At 43.2% G+C, this 23,497-nt stretch overlaps 1 protein-coding gene across 5 annotated transcripts in view; it reads right to left on the bottom strand.

Annotated features, from left to right (window-relative positions):
- ntng1a (netrin g1a) overlaps nucleotides 1–23,497 on the bottom strand; it is a 95,557-nt gene that overhangs the window by 42,936 nt on the left and 29,124 nt on the right. For all 5 annotated transcript variants that reach the window (XM_078291278.1, XM_078291281.1, XM_071904174.2 and 2 more), the window contains exon 2: nucleotides 11,261–11,904. In XM_078291278.1, coding sequence (XP_078147404.1) covers nucleotides 11,261–11,904 — 644 coding nt within the window. The remainder of the gene's footprint in view (nucleotides 1–11,260; nucleotides 11,905–23,497) is intronic.

Below are 23,497 nucleotides of genomic sequence, written 5' to 3' on the forward strand. Positions count from 1 at the left end.
TAGATTGAACAGTTCCAGCTGAACTAGATTTGGAGGTCTGAAACAAAATATGGGATATAGATATTGCCTGGAGGAGAATTTTCAGAAACGCATACGCCCATGCACACACACACAAACACACACACACCTTGCATCAGTTGTGAGTATATACGGCGCCACCGCCTCCCATGTTACCGGTGAGGTGTGGGTCGCCTTGTCATGCGGGGCACATCAACGCTGGAGTCTCCCAGTCCAAGACATAAATTCAATTTTGTTGTCTGTGCTAGCTGCTAATAATGGAGAAACCCCACGGAAGAGAAATCAATGCAAAAAACATAAGATCTGCGTTATCAGCAGCGCAGCACTCAAACAAGATCGTTAGCAATATTCAATCAACTTGGCTTTGGGTTTTGTAGCGATAAATACATTTTGCTTTATCCCGGAGAACAGGGGAAGGATTTGTTGAGGCGACGCACCTCCCTGTCCTCTGCCATGGTGATATCATCTTCATGTGAATTGCAACTTTGGTCCTCATATCTCTGGACTCGCTCGATTCCTCCGGCCCGCAGTAGATAGTAAAGCTTCCACGTCTTCTGTGGGTTGGGAGTCACTGACATGGGGGCTTATCACCTGATTTTATTTGTACATAAAGCTGCACTTTCAAAGTTCCGGATATTATCTCGCAACTTTGCTATTCTGTACTTTTCACAACTGCTCCCAGAATTTGTTTTTTTCGTGAATTGGGAAATGTTGACCTCAGTTGCCTCACAAATAGACATACATAATACAAAAACACTTTTTGTATTATGCCTTTTATTTATTTTGTTATTAACACATTCAAATGAGCTAATATTTAATTTAAAATGCACATATTTGCATAGCAATTACAACACTTTCTTGTCAGTGGATAAAAATGCATTTTCCCATTTCATGCTAATGAATAACTAAATAGTTGGTATTTACAGAGGGATTTGTCAAAAAAAAATATTGACAAAAAATCTCAGATTTTTCACTATTTTGGAAACAGAAATGAAAAAAGCCAGCGATAACCAGCTATTTTTGGTGGCTATGTCTGGAAGCAGAATAATAGATACATTTCTGAGAAAATGATCGTTAAAGGATTCTTTAGCTAATTTTGTGCTTGGTGTAGGCTACTTGATGCCGCTGGTATTAAAACATATATTAACCATTTGCAGTTGTTTTTTTATGATTGTTTTGTACGTTTGATGAAACTGCAGTAGTTATAGAAGCAAAGTATTATATCTCAAGGCTGACCATTCCAGCCAAGATTGCCATTTTCACCTTGATGCCTCACCTTAAAAGCTGCAGAGGTTTCATTGTTAAATGCTGCTGTTTATTGCTTTGTTTATGTGTTGCAGGGTTTATTCAGTATCTATTCTCCCATATTGATTATATGTACATTCCAGGGCCGTGAAGCCCAACTGCAGTGCGCTAAAATATTCTTGACGCTGCAACAGCTTCATTTAAGACCTACTGTAAGCAACACTTTGCTGTTCGTCTGTTTCCCCGGTATAAATAAAACGAAGCAAATCAAACGTGATGGGTCTTGTGAAAGTACAATGGGTTTCGGCTGGATTGTCTTTGGGAAAGAGGGGGGTGGAGGGTGGGGTGGGTGATGCAGCAAACGGAGACTAAAGCAGTCAAAATCCATCCTGCTTTCATCCCCTGTCATTTGTATGTGAGAGTGGTAGGCAGCATGGGAAAAGAGAGAAAGGAGGGTTTTTAAAAAAGGCAGTGAGGAGAAATCTGTGCTTGGGAAAAAGGACATCCGGCCAAAGGTATCTTGTACCTGGAAGGAGTCTGCTACTTTAAAACTCAACTAACCGTATTCACCCTCTACCCAAAGACGGACACAAAGGACAACATTGGACACACTGAAGAAACTGTTCTGGAACACCGAGTGGAAAGTTTCTGTTTGTTGTATCAAAAACATATTGAAACACGACTATTTTCTCGTAACAATACTGACGCTTTGTCGCGATCAGCAAAAGTGTGTAAAGTGTCTGAGAGCTGGACAAAGAGCCTTAGACACTTGTTCCTCACTGCAAAATCTCCCAGACACGTTTATATCCGCTTTTTACTGAGAGATAAGAACTCTGCCACCCAAATATCTGGTTTCATTTAACAGGATGACACTAATATGACACCCAGTCTCTCCAGCGCTGGTTTTAATGGGAAGAGAACAGCGATGTGACAAATCGCGGCTGATCAAGACCCAGAGAGTAAACAGTGCGGGATATGTGTGTGCGACAATTGCCGCAACCTTTTCTTAAATTGCTGTTTTCTGTAATGCGTTTTGCCAAACTGCCCGTGTGTCTTTTGGTAATGAGCCGGAGCCCCCGTGGGCTTTCAGCACAATACTCCAAATTAATAGGATTGCAGCACTTACTTAGAGGGGCATCCGATAAAAAAACATGCGCTTATGTCCAATTTAGCTGAAAATCATTTAAAAAAAAGAAAAAGAAAATACTTTAATTCTGTGAGGCATGGCACTTTCTGAGGATAGACTGAAAATGAAGTGTTTGGTTCTATTAAGATTAACTTCATAAACCCTAAATGGCTCTTCTTTTTCATTGTGTATCTTACAACACTTACAGCAATTACCTCATCAGATCACTCATCTTTGACAGTAAACTATACAAGAATGTACATGACTTGGCTTGAGCGTCATATACCATGTCGGATCAGATTTTACACAGAATATGACTGATTTGACAAGCATATGCAAAATATTCTGCTTTTTCGTGGAACCAAGTTGATGAGCTGCTATTTGCTGATGCTAAATTGGTTCAGGATCAATGATTCGTTGATGGAATCCTGTCAAAGTTCAACAGCTAAACAGCTGCAGCGCCCAGTTAAACATCTGGCCAGCAGCTAAAGTTCAAAGCTGCGAGAGTCGATTAAAGATAAAGGCCCTTTTTGGAAGGAAATGAACACTTTGTGAAGAAAGCGACACATTTCACTCACATTTTTAACTATAGAGCCAATTCAGATTTTGCTAACCCTAACCCTTTTAAAAAATACCCAATCCTGCTAAAGAGTTGCACTGTACTGACTTTACTCGACCTTACTATCTTTGTTTTGTTATGTTTTCTTCATAAAGTCTGCAACAATATGCCTTCGCCGCTTTACTATTACAAGACCGGGGAGAAAAACAAAGGAAAAATAAGCTGCTCCCCTTAATGAGAACTAATTAACCATCTGAACCGAGGCTTGATTGGCAGCAAACACATCGCCATGTGGCATATTTTTGTCCCGTCATGCAGGAATAGGCCCTGCTTCGTCCATTCCCATAGAGGACACAGACGTGCGGCGACGGCGGTCCAACGTTGCCGGCAGCCATATGCAGATGACTCCGAACAGGCAGCTGTGGCCTCTAGATATGGTGCGCCACGCTCTGCTGCTGCCAAAGCAATAGACCTCATATTCTGCCTCCACCTCCTCACTATCGCTTCTTTTTTTCCAATCCCACCCCCCCTCCTCTCCTCTCCCTCCATTCTTTTTTTTTTTTTTTACCTTCACGGTTCACATGTGTATTGCTTGGGGAGGTTTCTGCAGCTGGGAATATCCAATTAGTTGGATAGGAGAATGTGGGATGCCAGCTTCGCTATTAAAGCTGCCGTGCGCAGACACACCGCCGCTACAGCTCGCTTTATCTGGGGTACACGTGCGGGTAAACGGTGGTGAATGGTAAATGCCCAAGGTAACCGCTGTGGTTTTGTTAATAAAACCAGTGGAAAACAAATTTGCCGTTATTGTACACAGGGGAAGGAAGAAGAAGAAGAAGAAGAGGGAACGCACAGAGGGGAAGTGAATCTAACAAGTGTTCAGACAGTGGGAAGGTAAAGTAGGAGGTGTGAGGAGACTAAAGACTTGGTTTCACGTTGAGTCTGGCTAATAAACCCTTTTGGATGGATGGTTACAGTACCAAGAATGTTCTCTGTTTGCCAGCTTGTCTCTGCTTCTCAGCAGTCTTTAATTTTTTTAACCTAAAATGCTCTGTTGTCTAAATACCATTACTTATGCACACTTTCCAAAAACATCTGATAGCCTTATCAAGCACCCGCTACCCCGAGCCCAGAAATAAGGCGAGCAAAAAGTTTCTGCCTTGATTGATAAAAAAACATTCTTTTGAGCTCCTCAACCTGGCGGACCCAAGCGGCGCGAGCGTCAGTTACAGCAGGATTGTGGGAAGAGATCAAAGGCAAGAGGGGTGGAAGAACGGTTGGGGCGGACGTCAGGAGCGACAGGTAAAAGTTGCTGTAGGTGCGATTCTGGATGCCGATGGCGGAGGAAGAAAGAGAGGAAGGAAGGGGATGGGGAGGCGGCCGGGGCTGGGATTTGTGGGCAGATTGACCAGCTGAGCGCTATCAATAACAAAGGAAAGCGAGGAGATATTAATACAGAAACGCTCCGCTCCTTCCCCCGGCGGGCCCACAGGTGTGGGAAGGTAAACCCGTCAAACTTCGCATAAGAAAACAGCGAAAATAAATAAAAGAAAGACTTCAATGCAATGCTTTGAAGTGAGACGGAGGGTGAATAGACTAGTAATTTTTTTGGGGGGGAGAAGGCAGGCGTGGGACCAGGGGTGGATTCAGGTCAGGGAGCGAAGCCATGTCACATTCTGGACTTGTTATCCGATCACCCAAGCCCCAAAAAACACCAAACACCCACACCCTCCAGAGAATGAGAGTATGGCTGCAGTACTATTCTTTAAAGGTGCTATGTGTAGAATTCTAACAGCATTACCACATTCATTTTGAGACATTAGTATAATCACCATAAACAAACGAGACCATCACTGAGAAGATTGACAGCCTCTACACTGCATTTTACATAGATTTTAGATAGATCAGATTTGGAGGGAAATCTGCTGGATTGCTTTACGGCACAAAACAGGAAGAGGGCGCTGTTCTTCCAGACCAAACAAGTTTTGCAACAGGAAGAAATAGGGTTTATGAAATGTGTTCTTAATTTTGATAAACATTACCACCTATAATTATTATTAGGGTTGTAACTAACTAATTTAATTTTACGATTAATAATTTCATCATCAGTGTCAAAAATGCAGTGGCAGGCAAATGCTTACCAGATCCCAAAGTGATTCTTAAAATTGCTTACTTATCTGACCCAAAGCATTCATTTTATAATGATATGAAACAGAGAAAAGCAAGCAAATTGGAACATTGAAACAATTGTGAAGCTGTAACCAGCAAAAGTTTGTACTTGATAAATGACTAAGGCGATTAATCGATGATCAAAATTATAATTGTTTAATTTTCTGTCGATCAAGCAATCGTTTCAGCACTAATTATTATCATCATTATTATTATTATTATTGTTCAGATTACACTGATACATGAGCCGGGCCAGCATATGGAGATGGTGTTAGCGTGAATAGCACAGTGACAGAATGATAAATGGGGAGGCAGAATGAATTGGGTATATGATTACAAGCCCTTCACACCCCCCCACCCCTTTGCCATCATTCGCTCCACCACCCAGAGCAGCGATCACACCACGAGCTTCCTGTATCCTCTTTGATGAGTCACCACAGACTACCACCCCCCCCCCCCCCCCCCTCCCCCCCACCTCCCCTCGCTTTTCACTTCGAGGTCATTCTAAATATGATAGTGACACACATACAGGCACACGTTTTTGACTTTTTTTTTTTTCGCCTCGTCGCCTCTCGAAAGCAGCGCCGCGCCTAATTCGTTATCGTGAAGATGAAAACATGTTGCTGAGGATTGGCCATGTGGTACGGTGGTGTGATGTGAGCAGATAGCCAGTCTGAGCGATCTGGACCGATCGCCTATCCCACAGACATGGCATTCTCCCACACAATGACTAATGCAAACTGCTGATTCCAAAAAAAGGGCTGAAATGCAAAGCGCAGCACAAGGTAAATAGATGCTTATGGTGGCACAGAGAGAGAGAGAGAGAGAGAGAGAGAGAGAGAGAGAGAGAGAGAGAGAAAGAGAGAGAGAGAGACTAAGGAGGGTAGACAAGTGGAATGACTTATTCAAGGGGGAAGTGGGCAGGAAGAAACATGAAATTAGCACAAATGGATTATCTGTCGACTACAGGCAGGCCTAAGAGCAAGCCAAGCACTGTGGAAGGAGAGAGACGGAGGGAGGAAAAAAAAAAAAAAAGCAGATTGACTTCTTGTTTGTTCCTCCCTTAGGGGAGATCCGATAGAGCCATCACTCACCAAATTGCTGATCTGTAGTTGAAACAGCTGTATCCAAAGCACTCCATCCACTGGACTACATGGCAATTAGAATTCACCCATAGCGTGACCCATACACTGTGGGATCGATGAAGTGTCCGCTCTCTTACAGATGTTACATTCAAATGGAGGCTTTCCTTGACGTTTATGGATATTAGCGCATTATGTCTAGACTTGTTAAGAAACTAGAATAAAATAATAGTGATAACAAGTTCTAAAACACTGATTCAATCCACAATAACCTGGGCAGAAACGTGAACATCAACAGCAAAGAGAGACACTGAGGTGCAACATATGGTGGAAACAACAAAGGAGCAGCAAGTCCAGTGTGCCGTATAGGTTAAATATGTATTTTATTCAAAGTTGTATCAACGCTGAAAAATATTAATTTCGCCTACAAAGGCATATGGCAAGCACTCGTGGTTTTAAAAATTGAACCTAACCCCTCCGACATCGGACCTGAGAGGTTACGGGAGTACACAGACTTTTCTGGAAAATAAGCTCTTTGATGTAGGGAGCAGCAAAAAAGTGACTGCAGAAAATAAAAATAAAAACATATGTCGAGGTTATGATTTACCACATTGAGGGCATGAGACAGAACTTGTTTTGTTAAAAAATTATGTCATTTTATGATAACAAATTAACTATCACATGCCAAAATTGTAATTAGTTGAATTTAGTTGATAAGGTATAAGGTATAACAAATTGAGATTTGGTAATAATTTGTTAAAATTTTACTTCACCTAAAAAAAAAAAAATGAAGGGATGAGTTATCAAGGCATTGCTCGCAATGCAAGGCATTATTACTAAGAAACAATTAACAAGGTTACTGAGAGCCCAGTAGCTCTCAGTAACCTTGTCGATTGTTTCATACCCGGGGACACAATAAACACATAGAAAGCAACACATATAATAAACTAATTTCCTTGGCGATGGTCTCATTTTTCGAAAGCCATTGTGGTATGCTTGAAAAATGAATTCGAGAATGACATATTGAGGTAAATATTCTAGCACCAAGACTCCGAGAAGAGCTTGGTATGGTTACACCAGCTCTATATTTTACCTTAATATGTTTCATATCTATTCACATGCTTTTTATGCAATTTGAGTGCACATTTTATACTGCATATTGTCCTCAAATGATAGCACATCGTGAGCGAAATACATTTTTCAACTCCTGGGCTCCATATTGATCAATTTACTGTCCAACGAGATCGGTGAGATCTATTTAGTTCACATTGCTAATGCTCATGAACTGCTACTGCTAAAGTTGGTTCACTGTGTACGTTTAATAGCTAGAACAAACTCCTGTAGTGTCGCACCAAAAGTGTTAGCATAATGCGATGTATTGCACTAAATACTTGAGGTGGAACAACAATTCTCTCATTGCAGGACATTAAGTTAATCAAACACCTTACTTGCCAAAAAGTCATTTTATTCATTTAACTGATTAGGCAGTTAATAGGAGTTTGAGCACATATTAGACTATTTTTGGAATGAATTCACATATATGTTGAATAAACTTTGGGTTGTCATTTCAGCAATCCAAACAGTGTTTTAATAGTCCAAACAGTTCCCTCTATGGGACACCGGAACAACCTTTATTCCCAAGGGGCTTGGATGGGTGAAGTCATGATGTGCCGCCACAGAAGACCCAGAGAGAATGAAAACCTTAAGAGTCCTCCAACGGCAACATCCCGAAATCTCGGGGCGTGCCGCCATTGTGGGGTTCACAGCCACCGAGCGCAACTTTCTGTCCACGAAGCCGAGGGGATTGCAGACCAGAAAAGGTTGTGCATCTAATAACCAATTCGCCCCTTCAAGTGAATTACCTGTCTACCCCGCAGTCAAAGTGACTGCGAACCCTTGAGGTTGTTTCTGACCTTCCCTGATAATGCCCCGCGGCACACGTCTGCTTGGGAAATTGAATCACAACTCCCACAGGCGCGGAGGCAAATTGGTGAAACAAACTTTCCTTCCCCTATCTCCCTTTTTTTTTTTTTTTGTCCGCTGGAAAGTTAGTTCACAGTACGGGGCTTACATTATTATTTTTGCGAGAGAACGACACGGGCCGAGGTCTGAATACGTGTTCGATAGCACGAGGAAGAATCTGTCGTCCGATTGGGAGCTAATTTAAAATTCTGCCTGGCAAAAGGATTGTCCTGGCTGAATTTGGCAATTAAAAACCATGACCGTGCCATTGTAAAAAAAAAACAGAAGTGCCAAGAAAAAACCCTCCTACAGTTCTTGCTAATGGTTGGTAGGTGTATTCTGTGGTTTGTGGTGGCTTGTGGTTTTGGTGGGGCATGGGGTTGGTGTTTATCCCTGGAGTGCGGGCAAAGGAATGGGATGAGGCTTGGTCTCCATATATAATTCAGGGCAGGGACCCAGAAGCCCCTTCAGAGACAGACTACTCTGCAGTGGAGAGATAGAGCGAGACAGAGCGAGGGGAAAGAGACAGAACGAGAGAGAGAAAGGGAGAGGCAGAGAGAGAGAGAGAGAGATCCTTTAGGAGCCTGAATCTTCTCCAGCTTTAATTACACTGTATTGATCACAGGAGGGAGGGAGGGAGAAAGGGGAGGGGGGGATGGAGGGAGGGAAGAGAGGGAGACAGTTGGCCAAATTGCAGGCTGTAGTTACTGTAAAGCATGTAAAGAAAAAAAGAGTGAGGCAGCGCTATTATGCCAAAGTCATACAGTAGATAATTAGAAAATCGTCCCAACTCTCCACTCTCTCTCTCTCTCGCTCTCTCTCTCCCTCTCCCTCTCCACACCACCCATTTAGTACTGCTGATACAAGAAAATAGTGAGGGTGACAAATTCATTTAAGTCAGTGGGAAGTATGCATTATTCACCATCCATCTCAAGGCTCCATGCTTGGTTTGATTTTTAATTCTTTGCATCGATCCTTTCCCCCTGGTGCCTTTGGTCCAAGTCCTTCCTTGTAATCAACAGTAATGGAAGGGTCCTGCGTGACGCCGCTGGCTTCCCAGTAACAACTACAGCTACATGTCAGAGATGAAAAGAGGTCTACTTCTGCAAAGTTGTGCTCCTTTTCCCTGGTCCTTCTTTCCTTCCTTCTCTCTCCCTCTCTCTCTCTCTCTCTCTCTCTCCATCTTTTCTAGGCTGACCTACTTTGGCACAGAGCTTAGGCTCCTTTTCTTTGTTTCTCGCACTGTTGTGGCAAGGGGAGAAAATCTGAGAGCTCTCCTACTGTATTCTCCTCCACACACACCCCCCCTCTCCTGATCCGGGCGGATGGCGGCGGAGTCCGGTGCAGTGAAATATGCCAGATCCAACCCTCGCCGCCCCTGCAAAATCACTCCCGCCGAGTCTCACAGAACTGTATTTCGGGGGGTTAAGGAGCTTACGTCTCATGTACGACGCATGGAGAAAGGGGCTGAGCAGTGATTCGCCATGGGAGGAGGAGAGAGGGGGGGTTGCGCGAAACCCTCGCTATGTAGAGTGTATCTCATTATGGCTGAACTGCGTGTTACCTTTGGTAAACAGTGGGGGAACATTTCTCAGGCGAGCGTCACTCTAAAATCGGCGGGCTGGTAAACGACCGTGGCCCTATGGCGGCGCGCGGCCATCGCTCAAATCTACGGCCCCACAGGGATGCGTGAGTTCAGTCATGATTAGACGCATAGAATAAATAATCTGTGCTTACGACGGCCCCCTTCGTTTTGGCGGGCGCTGGATGGATGCCCCGTCCGACTCTTTTGTGTTCGTAAATTCCCTCCAGTTATTTTTGCTGAATGACCCTCTCAATCACGAGAAAAGTCAAAAATTCAATTTCTGAGCGAGGCGTCCATTATCAAAGCCCCCTGTGCTCAAGGGTACCTGCTCATTTACATGTACATTAGAGAGATGTGCGGTATACTGTACTCTGTTTTAATGGCATATTAAGGAAATCCAGAACAAATTAGGGTTTCGGTAAATTGCTCGAAGGCGTTTAACGGTATTGATGTAAATAACGTTACAGCAGCAAACATATTATTACAGTACAAATATATCAACCAGTGTGATTACACTGTAACATGAGAAAACTTGAAGGCCTGTTTTTATTTGAAATCATTGCAGAAACTGACGATGCTGACCCTCACATCAGACCGCATCGATTGCCTGTTAAATATTTTACACAAAACCACATCGGTCCGAGCCAGCGATGTTAGCTGTGGCTGAGCAGGACACTGCTGATGCTTCTATTTGTAGTCATCTTACCAAGTCTATCTTCAGGCTAAGGCATACTTGCAACAACAACTGTTGCTAGCCACAGTCTGGCTGCCTGAGCTCAACACTTACAACCTATATCCCAGAATTGTTGTGACGTTACGCCACTCTGCACTTCTGTACTGTGATCCTCCCATGTGTGAAGAGCAAAACAAGAGTAATTAAATCTTCATTTCCTCACCCCTACAACCATATTCATGTCTGTTAAATTGAAAAATCACACACTGTAAAACAGATCCACTTAAGTCTATGCCCCAGTGACTCTTGTAGTAGCGTCAAGAAGGGGCGAGAAGCTTTTGTCGGCCTTTCCGCTAACAGTATAATGGCGTCTTGTTTTCATGTTATATGACCCTCTGGGGACGCCGTAAATCAAACACTAATTAGAACGTGCAGTGACCTGACGGCTGAAATGCTACCTTTAATGTCTTCCACGGGCTAACAGACAGCTGAGTGAATTTGGCGTCCAAAATAGAGTGCTTCAGCAAGCCCTAAGCAACTTGGTTAATTAAGACATGCTGACAACTGGTGAACTCTGCACATCATTACGGATCCGCTTGCCTAATTGGAAAGAATGGTAATGGTAAACACATTTCTCTTCACTACTGGGTAGCTGGAGTTGCAATAAAACCACCGGCGAACCACAGTCCGAGTATTGGTGACGTCTGTGGAATCATCATGACATTATCAATCCTGACAGACAAGCGTTCCTCCCAAAAGAGCTTAGATTTGTTGCCAGGCCATAGAGAAACAGAGAATTCGTCCCACACAAGGCAAGTGTATAGATCACCTAAGGTCTTACCTGCCCTGGACTTTGATGTCGGAGATAGCGTAGAAGTATCTGGAAAGGTTGTTCTCGTCCACCATAGTGGCTCCCGTGGCGGGCCGGAGCAGGCGCACCCTCAGGTCCGTGATGGTAAAGAAGTCCCTCAGGTTCTTGGTGGTGTCCAGCTGGCCGTAAAGTGACGCCATGTTGTGGAGCCGGGGCCCGGCGAACAGCGCGAAGCGGTCCTTGATCTCAAAGCGCACCGTTTTGTCGTACTTCCACACGTAGCCTCGTGAGTACTCCTCAGTGCAGATGATGTCCAGCAGGGTGTGCTGGGTCAGGTCCTGCACTGTCTTGGGCTCCATGGTGAAGGCGTCCAGGCAGTCGGTGGCATAGAACTGATAGGGCTGCCAGGATCGTCCGTAGTCCAGCGACTTTTCCAGGACCATCTGTTCAGGCCGACCCGACTCGAAGGTGAGAACGATGTCATCGGTCAGCTCGATGGTCTTGTTCCAGGACAGCGTGATGTTGACCAGCAGGGCCTTGGGGTACTTTTTCCAGGATGTGGACTGCCAGAAGGTTGTGGGGTTGCGGCCCTCGACGTCGAACATGAGCTCTGGCGGGTGGGCCAGCTCCTCGGTGGTGGCGTCGCATTCATTGTTACACATGTACGGGTTCTCCTGCGAAGGGAGAGAGGGGAGAGAAAGAGAAATGGAGGGAGAGAGGCAGAGAGTAATGAAAAGTTGTTAGTCGCGGTGAGCAATAACAAGAACAAAGCTCGAGTCATTTTCAGAGTTGATTGAAGAAATAGACTTTATTCAAAGGACTCCTCGTGATTTAAGCACGAGGATCCTATCTCTCACATGATACCATGCAATCAGGAGAGTAATTTATGAGCTTGTTGAGCCCTCAGCTCCTGATGAAACAGTAGCTGAATCCTGATGAGGGTCTCTGTATCTGTGCATAAACACTGTCCACACAAGACCGTCTGGTGTGTGGTCTGTATGTGAATATGTGGGTGCATGTGGCTTTATGTGTCACATTCATCTTTTATGGAGCTGCCAAGCACCCCCCTGCATCCATGTCATTACACCGCCTTTCCCCCTCTCCTTTGCATGGTCACACCCTGTAACTACAAATAGGCACCATCGCACACAAATCAGATCCGTGATTTACGGCGTCCCCGTTCTTGCATTTAAGATTTGTGATTTCTCCTCCTTGCCTTTATTGACAACGCAAGTATACAGGATGCCTCAAGGGTGAAATAGCCAACAAGAGCGGAATACCAGATCTATTAAGTTCATTTGTGGCAGGTATAAACTGAAGGTCACTCTAACGAGGAGTGAATAATTATGTCTCTTTACAGTCATATTTCTGCATAAAGCAGGCTCGTTGGGTCTGCGTTTCACACCTGAGAATATCTAGTGCTCTTGTCATCTGAAGCCTTCAGACAAAGAGGCATATAGGTCCATTTCAAGTTTTCGGGTGGGCTATTTTTCAAATTGTTATTAATTGTCATTAATACTGAGTTCAAGTGTTCACTTTTAAAGACAGGTAGCGGCGGCGCACATGACTTCACTTGAATCATTTGGAGTGTGAATCATTTCAATCATAACTCAAATAGAGAGGGTTAGATGTCTCTATTTTTTCTCTCTCTCTCGTCTGCATTGGAGTTGCGCTGTGGTTCCAGAGTTTCTTGGCAAGCTGTAAATTCATCAGGCCCCTTTGCTTGAAAGAGGTCCTATCCAAAACATTTGTCCGCTTTGCCACAAATCATTACCGGGCGATGTTCTCTCCTTGCTCCCTGGGGGCTTGATCTAGCTGTCAGGGGGAGGAGGCACTCCTTCAGGAGAACCTTTCAAGTGCTACAAGCTCCAATTTATCAGGACAAGATAATCCGCTACTTGATTAGGTAGGAGATGTCACCCTGTGTGTGTGTGTGTGTGTTTGTGTGTGTGTGTGGCAAGGAAACAGGGAGAAGAGAAAGCCTCTGATGTAAGATGCACAAAAAAAGGCAGAGAGACAGAGATCGAGTAAGTTAGAGGGAGGAAAGGGGAGGGAAAAAAATGTCTCAGTTCGGCTAATAAGCTTTGCACGTTTTTCCTCGTCCTCCAAGGCAAGGTGACAGTGAAACAGGGCTCTGTCAGGCCTTCTAACTGTTGGAGAGCCCCATTAATATCCTGTCTGGACAATCCCCTACAGGCCTCTCCCAGCACCGGACAGTGGTGGCTGGGAAGGAGACGGAGGAGGAGGAAGGCTGACTGGCTGGCAGTGGAAAATTCCACTTGGGTTTCAGCCAACCAGCGTGGTGGGAGGTTAGGTGTGCCATTAACTACAGCATCTGGCGCGCCACGTATCCACAGACAGATGTGTAATAACTCATATGCGACAGTTATGCCTGCTTAGGGGATATGGACAGTCGCTAAAAACACACTTGCCGCGCAGGATGGCTGACTGTGTTGTTTGGGTTGCAGGAAACTGTGTATTCTAGTTGCGACGATCAAGGGAGACGTAAAGCTGTTATTCAATGATAGTGGAGCATTCTGCTTGGAGCATAGGTGTGGATTTGTTGGGGAGACGGGGACATGGCTCCTTCAATATTAGGGGAAGAATGAATTGTCCCCCCCAATTATTTCTGCTTCAAATTGACACTATATTCATTCATTCTGCATTTTTAGAAGCACGGTTGAGTTTTACTGAAGCACATTTTGTGATCGGCTTTGGTCACAAGAGCAATTCATCTTCCCCTTTAAAAACTGGAGCCCTTCTCCTAGTCAATGAAAATTGTAATACCTTTAAAGGCATTTCGACAACATGCTAGAATGTCATGTTTCATATTTTGATTGATGTTTGCTCTTCAGATCAGGGGCTCACTTTGAGTTTTTTTTTTCTTTATTTCACCAATAATTCTCCTCACTCCTGCACATGTTTCTCATGTAAATGTACATCTTTTGTTGCAATTTTGCTTGCTGAAGTTGGGGAAAATGGGAGTTGGATTTAGGCTACAACCATACCAGTAGTATGTTCTAACTGATTTGGGTTTGATCCCGAGTCTGTGCCCCCCCAAGGTTGTACTGTAGCCTACACCTTTTGCTTGGAGTACAAGAGTAAGCAAAGAGATCTCTGAGTATCCTTTTCTGAGGTATGAGCGGCTATATCAAGTCTGAGGTCGGAATTTGTGTTCCTTTACGGGTGAATCTGACAGATCAAATGATCCGCTATTACTGTAACACACACGCGCGCGCACACAAACTGCCATCCACACCGGCGCATCTCCGTAATCAGACAAAGATGTATCCCCATCGATTGCTTTGGCCAAGGGGCTGAAAATCTGCTGCGTGTAGCACCTGGCAACCTTGGCCAGCCGTCCAGAGCTCCCCCCGAACACGCAGGTTAAAAACCTTTCATTACTGTCTCCTCCGGTTCTCGCCTGACGACAAAATACCGCCTTTATGAAGATCAATAACCTCACCGGTCAGCCGGAGCAGAGAAGAGGGATAAAATGCTGAGTCCGGCCCCATGAAAATCAATGGCAGACTTCTGTGTTTTACTTTAGGGCGCTGCTGAGGGCTCTATTAGCCGATTAATGGTTTGGCACACATTAAAATAATTGACAGCGCCCGGTGCTACAACACAGCATTTCTGTAATTACAGAAGATGTTTCTATTAATCCCAATCTGATGATAAGTGGCCGGGATGGGGGACAGCCGTCACACAATATAAAGCCGTGGCTGAGGTCGCTGGAGCGGATAGGTCACGCTAAATTGGCGCTAATAGAGACGCCGTCGACCCACCCAAAACACACCGGCTTAATCCGATTATTAGCATTGTGATGGAGTGAGATAGTGTGAGTGTGTGTGTGCCTATGTGTGCAGGTGCATCTGTGTGTGTGTGTGTGTGGAGTGTGTGTGTGTGTGTGTGTGTGTGGGGGGGTGTTCACAAATCATCATCAAGCTGCTCTAATCCCTTTGTCATTGTCCCCATTATAGTCAAATTGCTCAGGCTAATTTCAGCAACTGACTAGAGAAAGGAAAAAAACTAACAACGCAGCAATGTGGAGGATAATGAATTAGACTAATTCCATTCTGCTGCACTCCACAGACCAATGTTATTTGTGCTGTTTAGGGCATGGGGAAGTGTTTTTCTCATGGATGGCCGACCAAGGCTTTTCCAAACAGACACATAACAAATAGAACAATTTGCCAATTTGCCTGATCCACTCATGGAGGAAAATAGGAACATTTCATATTGGTCATCTAAAGCAATCTAGCTTTTCAGCATTTCTCTCTAGCAATACCTTTCTGATGACAAGTAACTGACATTACTATTTGTTGTAGCAATTTTGGCTACATTGGTCAGTTTTAGGTATTATATTTTGCCTCTATAACTGCTGTAGTTTCATAAAATATACAAAACAATCATCAAAACAACTGTAAATAGTTAATTTGATCGTTTTTGTATGCACTGCATCAAGAACACAAAGAACAAAAATAGCCAAAAAACCTTTAATGACCCTGATCCTGTATGCAAAACACATTTTTTCAGCATAACTTGGAGATATGGCCACCAAATTTTAAACATGCTGCTGCTCCTTAACAAAATAGCTGGCACTTCACAGTGGCTGTTATTTTTTAAATATCTTTTGTCATTTATATTTTATGGGGTATTTTACATGAAAAAACAGCAAAACAAATAATTTGCCTTATATGTGGTATTTTGTAAATAATTAATATTTCTATTTTTTTTTTTTACAAATCCCTCTGGAAATTACCAGCTATTTAGTTATGCATCAGAATGAAAAAGGAAATGTGCTACGACTTTATCCACTGAGACTTTTTTTTCTGATTGATATGCAAATCTACACCTTTTTTATGTAGCGTTAGCTCATTTGAATATGTTAATAATAACATTCCTTCCCATATTCAATGCAGAAAATTTCATTCTGATGGGATCAAAGCTTTTTTTTTTTCCTTATTCACCTGTGGTGCCTCATCCTGACCATATGTACAAGTTATGTTGACAAAAGGTGTTTACCTTAAATTTTCTGATCTTTACCCTAACCAGGTAGGTCAATGAAGAACAAACCTTTATTTACAAGGCTGATCTGAAAAAAGACAAAATGCTTCTAAATAGGCCAGGGAGTGTGGAATAAATTAGTTTCTACTAGTTTCCTGAACAACTATTGTATTTCACGAGCTAAAAGGTGAGTCTATGCATATTCTAACATACAAAATAGAGAAGAGCAAATAAGTTACAGACTCTTGTCTTTTGGCCGAGGCTGGTTTTAAAATAAGATATGCCTGTGGCGGCTGACAGCCCCGGCCCGGCCACACCGTAACCGCTGATGGAGGATGGGACTTCTGGGAATATAAATTTACTAGCTGCCGACAGGCCGTCCAGATAGATGGGCCCCCACCAATCAAAGCGATCCGTTTGTGTGACAGATGTCTCGGACTTGTAACCCAGATAGCAGATTGAATCCGCCCTCCATCCTTTCCTCCCTACCCTCTCTCCCTACCTCTTCTCTCTATCCCTCATTTCTTGCACTGTCACGTTTTCGTTTCAAAACAATGTCAGTGATCCATGAGCACACTGCAAAAAAAATATCCCTCTAAACAAGTGATTTGATCTTGTGTTTAGTCTTACGATTTTAAGAAGTGAAAAAATCTGCCAATGGAGTGATGTCATTTCATCGGGAGGGTGATATTTATTTCAATAACAAGTTTATTAAAGCTATTCATCATCGCTTCACAACAGACCTTGGAGAAAGTTTTGGGGTACCTTGAGCATGTAGCGCCCGCTGTAGAAATACCAATACATACACAAAAAGTAGATTTTGGATAAAATCACTAACACCAAGATTTGGACTCTGCATGTACCTGAAATACTCTTACTGAAATACTCTCCATTTACAGTAGCTCAAAATAAACTGGCAGTCAAAGTTTAAAGAACAAAATAAAATTAATTGAATAAATAATCTGGCATGCTAATAGCCATGCAATAAATGGAACATAGGCCTGTAACTACCTGAGTTTTACTTGCTTTGAACAACAGAAAATGACATTACGTTGGACCTTTCAACACACAGCTGAACATACAGTATGACTGCAGTTTGTCAGAGTTCAGGTGATACTTGTATTCTGCAACTTGGCTTGGTTCTTCTAAACAAGGTGGCGCTAACAAGGACGTTAGCTAACTTATAATACCAGCCCAACAGACAAATTTAGCTAGCAAGTAACAAGCTAACATTCATCAGCTTCCCTAAGCTAACATTACGCTAATCACTATGAAATGCTGTTGATTATGCGCTTAGTGCATCAAACTTTATGCTTTATTTCATGTTATCTTAGCATTTAATTCATAATCTTGGCAGGCATAAAATAGATAATTTGTGAAGAGGCATACCACTTGACCATTAATTAGCGTGAATTAGCTTTATTCTATTCCCTCACGAAAGGGTTACCACTGCTTAGCCTTTGAGTCATGCACTAGGCCTACTAGCAAGTGACAGAGGACTGAATGTGTGGATTGAGACATACCAAAGTCAGGAGTGCTGACTGGCTGGGAAATTAATACTGTATGATTGTCAATCATTCCAGCTTCATGCCTCATTTTTTGAAAATCAAAAAACAAACAAAATGTGGCACTACTACGCAAACTGCATACAGGTTGGCAGGTCTGCCACTGATATTAATATTGTGCCATTTAATTCAAGAAATTTCTTGAAATGGGTTGCTTTGCGTAGGCAGTACAATACTAGAATGACTTGTTAAGATTGACAGTTTTTGCAGTACACACAATATTAGCAAATAAACAACAAATATGTCAGTGCCATTCTCCACATTTCCCACTAGCCAAATCCTGGGGTGGTCTGAATATTGTAACATCGCAAATGTGAACGACAAGATCCCAGTGTGTTAAAAGAAGTAGCTCGGGCAATATCAGGTTTTGTTTATTCCAATGCAATTTGACCCACGCAATGCAAGGTACACCAATGTCCACTCAGACACAATACACAAATACATTCCTGCCATTCAATCTCCATCTAACACAGAAGAGGGACAAAGAAAGATAGCGAGAGAGATTGGAGGAGTTTATCAGTAAACACATATCGATGCCAGAGCCCAGGAACTCCTAATGAGAATGAGAAACCGCCTCCTCACCACATGCTCCTGCTTTTTCAGGTGTGGTAAGAAATCCCCTCCACATGACAGTTTATTAGAAACGCTTCCAAAGCGTTTCAAAGTCACCCTCCTCCTCTCCCTCCGCTGCTCTGTATCTCCAACAACTCTCTTTTTGGATTCAATTCTATTTCAGTGGAACATTTTTTTATTGCCACGGAGGTTGGAAACAATATTGCCAAAAGCATTGAGATGAAAGCTGTTACATGTAGCATTTTAACATCAATTAATCATTACCTCATTAAATTTGAGACATCAGTATAATTACTGTAAACAAACAAGACCATCGCTAATAAGTTTGGCAGCCTCCACTGGCCTCCACACTGCATTTTACACTGTGAGCCACCAGGTCAGATTTGGCGGGAAATCTGCTGGATTGCTTTATGGCACAAAACAGGAAGAGAGTGCTGTTCTTACAGAGCAAACGGAGCTAAAGCTTTCAGAGTTTGGCAATGGCAGATGGTGGAAGGAGTGAAAAGCCGATGGAAAAATCACTTCCAACATGTTGATCCTGTTCAGTAAAGACAAAGACACCAGGGAGGCGGAGGGGGAGCAGGTAGGAACAGGGTTTATGGGAAATGTGGTCTTAATTTTGAGAAACTTAAGATATAAGATATATTGTTGTTTAAAAACTGATATTTATAGCACCTTCAAAGATCAACGTCACTTTTACATTATACATTTAATTCCATTTACCACACATGTACCACTGTGTGTATGTATGTGTATGTGTGCCTACATTTCATTGCATCAACAGTGCAGGTTTCTACATATCCATCTTCCATTCCCAGATCTTCCATTACAGTCTTCTCTTTCTCCATATTTTTCCCCATCATATCCCTCCTCACTCTAAGTCACCCCCATCTCCCTTCTCTGAAATGCATAATCTCTCTTCCTTACTAAGTCTATCCATTTCTTCTCCATCTCTTTATATGTACCTTTCTCTTCCCTCAGCTAGGTGTCTCTGTGTGTGTGTGTGTGTGTGTGTGTGTGTGTGTGTGTGTGTGTGTGTGTGCGTGTGTGTGTGAGGGTGGGGGGTTAAAGCTATCCCCGCTGCATTAATGAGACCTTGTGTTCCACGATAGATTTCTTCACCCCGACCCAGGGGCTTGATTGAAGCAGTGCTCTCTCATTTTCAAAACCTCTCTCTCTCTCTCTCCTTTTCCCAGTCATGCTAACACCTTTGTGGGATCCTCTCTCTCTCTCTCTCTCTCTCTCTCTCTCTCTCCCTCTCCCATGGTGATGGGTGGTGCAGACAGAAAGAGGGGCTTAACCTGGACGTGGAATGAATATTGGATGCCAGTGTGACAGATTACAGTGGTAATAGACACCCAGGCCAAATCCTCTCAAGGATTACAATCATATTTTCAAATGGCTCAGGGTCGGCCGGAGGTCAACCAGGCTGGACCATGGTCAACAAGGCGGCAGGGGGCCTGAAATCACGCACACACACCCACACACACACACACACACACACACACACACCAAGCCCGGTTTGCCATCTGAGTCTAGGAATGATATTACGTACGGTTTTAGCATGCAATTTAACTCTTTTTACACGTTATGTCAAAGTAGTCGCACAGCATAGTACATATATTGAGAATAATGAAGGGCAAATGGAAGTTGAGGCTGCAAAGCTGGTCTAGGCATGACAATTGTTAAGCCCAGTACTCACTCTCTCACACACACACACACACACGCAAATGAAGACATGTTTGCCATCTGTGTCTAGGAATATTACAATGTAAATGACGTGGTTTTAGCATGCAACTGAACTAATCTTTTACAATAATGCACAATGTCAAAATAGCCACATAGATGTATTGAGAAGAATGACTAAACTAATGGAAGTTGAAGCTGCAAACCTCTTCGGCATGACAAAGCACACACACACAAACATACACACACACACACACAGAGTGGCGGTGCCCCACCAACCCTGAACAGCTTCTAGTGGACCGTTTGACAAAAACGAGAGAGAGACAGCTGAAGGGGTGAACAGATGAAATATGCTGTTTTGTGGCACCGGTGGGGGAAATCCAATAGTGATCTAAGGCGGCGCGCTGCAGCATTCAGCCGCCTTAACCACTGCAGTGCAGGCCAGCAGGTGGACCGAGGGGAGGTTATGAGGCGAGACGACGTGTAAATGTCCCACCGTCGGCGTTCGTCGTGATCGGCAGCGGCGATTTAGGAGATTCATGAGCCTTAAAACAATTGCGGGGAAACGCCGTCGGCGCGCGCCCTCCGCGCATGCACACGATATAAAAACAATTTTATATTCTATTATCTTTTATATGGCGCCGCTCGCCCCGCCGGGTGCCATTGCGATACGGATCGGAGGACAGGGCGGTATCCCCTGCTTAAGAGATGGTATATTTCTGAGAGCGAGGCGAGAACACCCATCAAGAGCTACAGCCGAGTGTTGTTGCACCGCTACCCACCGCACGGTGTACCTGCAACACGGCGCGGTAAATGGGACAGGATAATGGTGCGTGACACAACCACAGTTGCATTAAGTCTCAGTTAAGGCTGAAGTTAATTCTAATGGAAAAGAAGCGTACAATTCAGTTCACTGCATTTTTTTATCCGTACGGACATGCTGTTTCCTCTCGGGGAAAAGCTTTAGCATAAGGTTTGTGCGGAAACCTAAGACGGAGATTTCACTCATATGGTGGGAAGGAGAAAGTGAAGTTTGTTTGGCAGGCAGACCAAACACAATAAATCTCCACCACTTATCTCACAATTTTCCTTCCTCTCCCTCCCTTATACTTCACTGAAAGACATAGCATGTCTGTTAAGAGTGGCAGTAGGCAGGGATGTAGTGGAGGGTAAATTCACCTAAACATTTCCCACTTTTTTTTTTAATCTTTATCAGTTAAATTCAGAATATACTTAGTAAGTAGTGTCAAACTGATGTAGCAGAACTGTGGCCAATTCTGGACTTTCTAATGTGATTTCGGGTCTTTTGGTTAAACTTTTTCAATGAGTTCCCTATAAGGCAGGTGATGTGAATTCATACATATTGGAGAAGCTAAATATAAAATTTCATTAATATCTACAGATATTTAGACATAAGGACATAAGAACAGTAATGAACTTAGACACAAACAGCACAAAACTTTAGATTGCATTTTGGGCCATGTAGAGCAGTGGTTCTCAACGTGGGGTCCGGGGACCACCAGGGGTCCTTGAGGGCATCCCAGGGGGTCCCCAGCAAATTGATGAATCGTTAAACTTTATTATTTCATTTACAAGAACAATTATAGAATGTAGGAGACTGACTATTTTGATCATAGTTTCACTGTTATCCCTCTCCCTACAATACAGATAGTCATGGAGTTCTGGACAAAATCATATCTAACAATAAAAATATTCTCAGATTTGGGTCCGAGGGACAAAATTGCATCAAATGGGGGTCCGTGGCCCTAATGTGGACTAAATTAGGGGTCCTTGATATGAAAAAGGTTGAGAACCACTGATGTAGAGGATCCATAGTTAACAGTAATGAAGATACCACTGAAGAACACTTAATAAAAGATCCAGTGGGTGGTGATATTGACTGATTAAATGGAAAAATAAAAGAAGTGAATTCAACTTCCAACAGCTATCTGTAACATGGTGAAAGTACATGAATGGTTAATATCAAAGCCATCATGAACAAAGACAGAATTGTGGAATTGGATAAGCCTTTTGCATCATAAAACTTGAAGAAAAGGAATTACAAGTTCAGGTAAAAGAGGTATTCAACATAAAAGACAGATGACGCATATTAATGTGTGAGAAACGTCAATGAAAACAGTACAGGATGGATTCTATTCATTACTGATAATGGATTTTTGGTTGAATGCTGACCAGAATTGGCCACTGACATTAAGTTATATTTTGACCAACATTAAGTTAATTTATATATACATGTGTGAATATATACAATGAAGACTGTGGTTGTTCTGGGCAGCTCCCAGGTATAGACTGTGTGAAAGTGATAGGGCATTACTGGAAAAGAGCATGGTGCTTAGTTAACATTCCATGGATAAAAAAAAGAGTTAAAATAAAAAATGAACAAAAAAAAAGCAATGGCCCCAAAAACATGAATGGATCACCGCGGGTTTCCGCCACTTTCGAGACAAGCGTCATTCATCCTTTATTAAGATGACACTCCTACAGCGAGCCGATACACCAGGGCATAATCGATCTGGTGGCTACCGCCACAGTGAATCTCTCAATCAAACTGTCCCTGTCAGATAGCATTGAGACTTGGGAATTTTTCACAATACGTGTAGACTTTAAGACAGTAACATTAGCCCGTAGCCATGATCACCCCTTATCTCTTAGCAGAGAAATCCCTCAGGATTTGACATTGTGAAGCTGAAGCTCTCCATCCCCCCATCGCCGTTCCCTTCCCTCTCACCATCTCTCCATACAGCGGTATATATAATGGTATAATAATGCTACATGTCCTGTATAGAAGCCCTCCAGAAAGACATGGATCACTGTCACCTTGACCGAGCTAAGAAGCTAACCCCAGCGCAGGGAGCTGCCCCGGCTTCTTCCCTGTGGATAGTCTCCCCCGACCTGCCTACTGCAGTCAGGCCGCCTTACAAATTAGCACTGGATCATTCTGCTGTCCTGCTGCCGGTGGGGAAAGACGGGAAGCAGTGAGGAACACTGGAGCAACGAAGGGCCACAGGCGTCAATTGCTGTAGGTATGGCAAGATGTGGCACTGACCATGCCTTAGCATGAGTGAGTCTGAATTTGTTCTTGAATCATGGTGTTGGAAAAATCATCTTGTACATATCAAGCAGCAAAAAGTAACAAGACTCAGCAGGGAAAGCACACAACTCAAATATAAAATGAAGCAATAAATTAGGCTATAGAAGAAATAATAAAACTATAAAAGCAATAAAATAGAATATAAACAATTGTGGGGTTATGTAAACATATGTAGCAGTACTTTTACACGTTAAGTAGAGTGTAAAAGTGGGAAGTGGGCATATGGGAGAGAACTAACGTGTACGGATTTACTTACAGTTACAGATGTCACTCAGTCTCAATTGCTTAAATATGGATTACTCAATATAGCTAGTAATCTAC

The sequence above is a fragment of the Centroberyx gerrardi genome, chromosome 22 (assembly GCF_048128805.1).
Source record: "Centroberyx gerrardi isolate f3 chromosome 22, fCenGer3.hap1.cur.20231027, whole genome shotgun sequence".
Taxonomy (NCBI): domain Eukaryota; kingdom Metazoa; phylum Chordata; class Actinopteri; order Beryciformes; family Berycidae; genus Centroberyx; species Centroberyx gerrardi.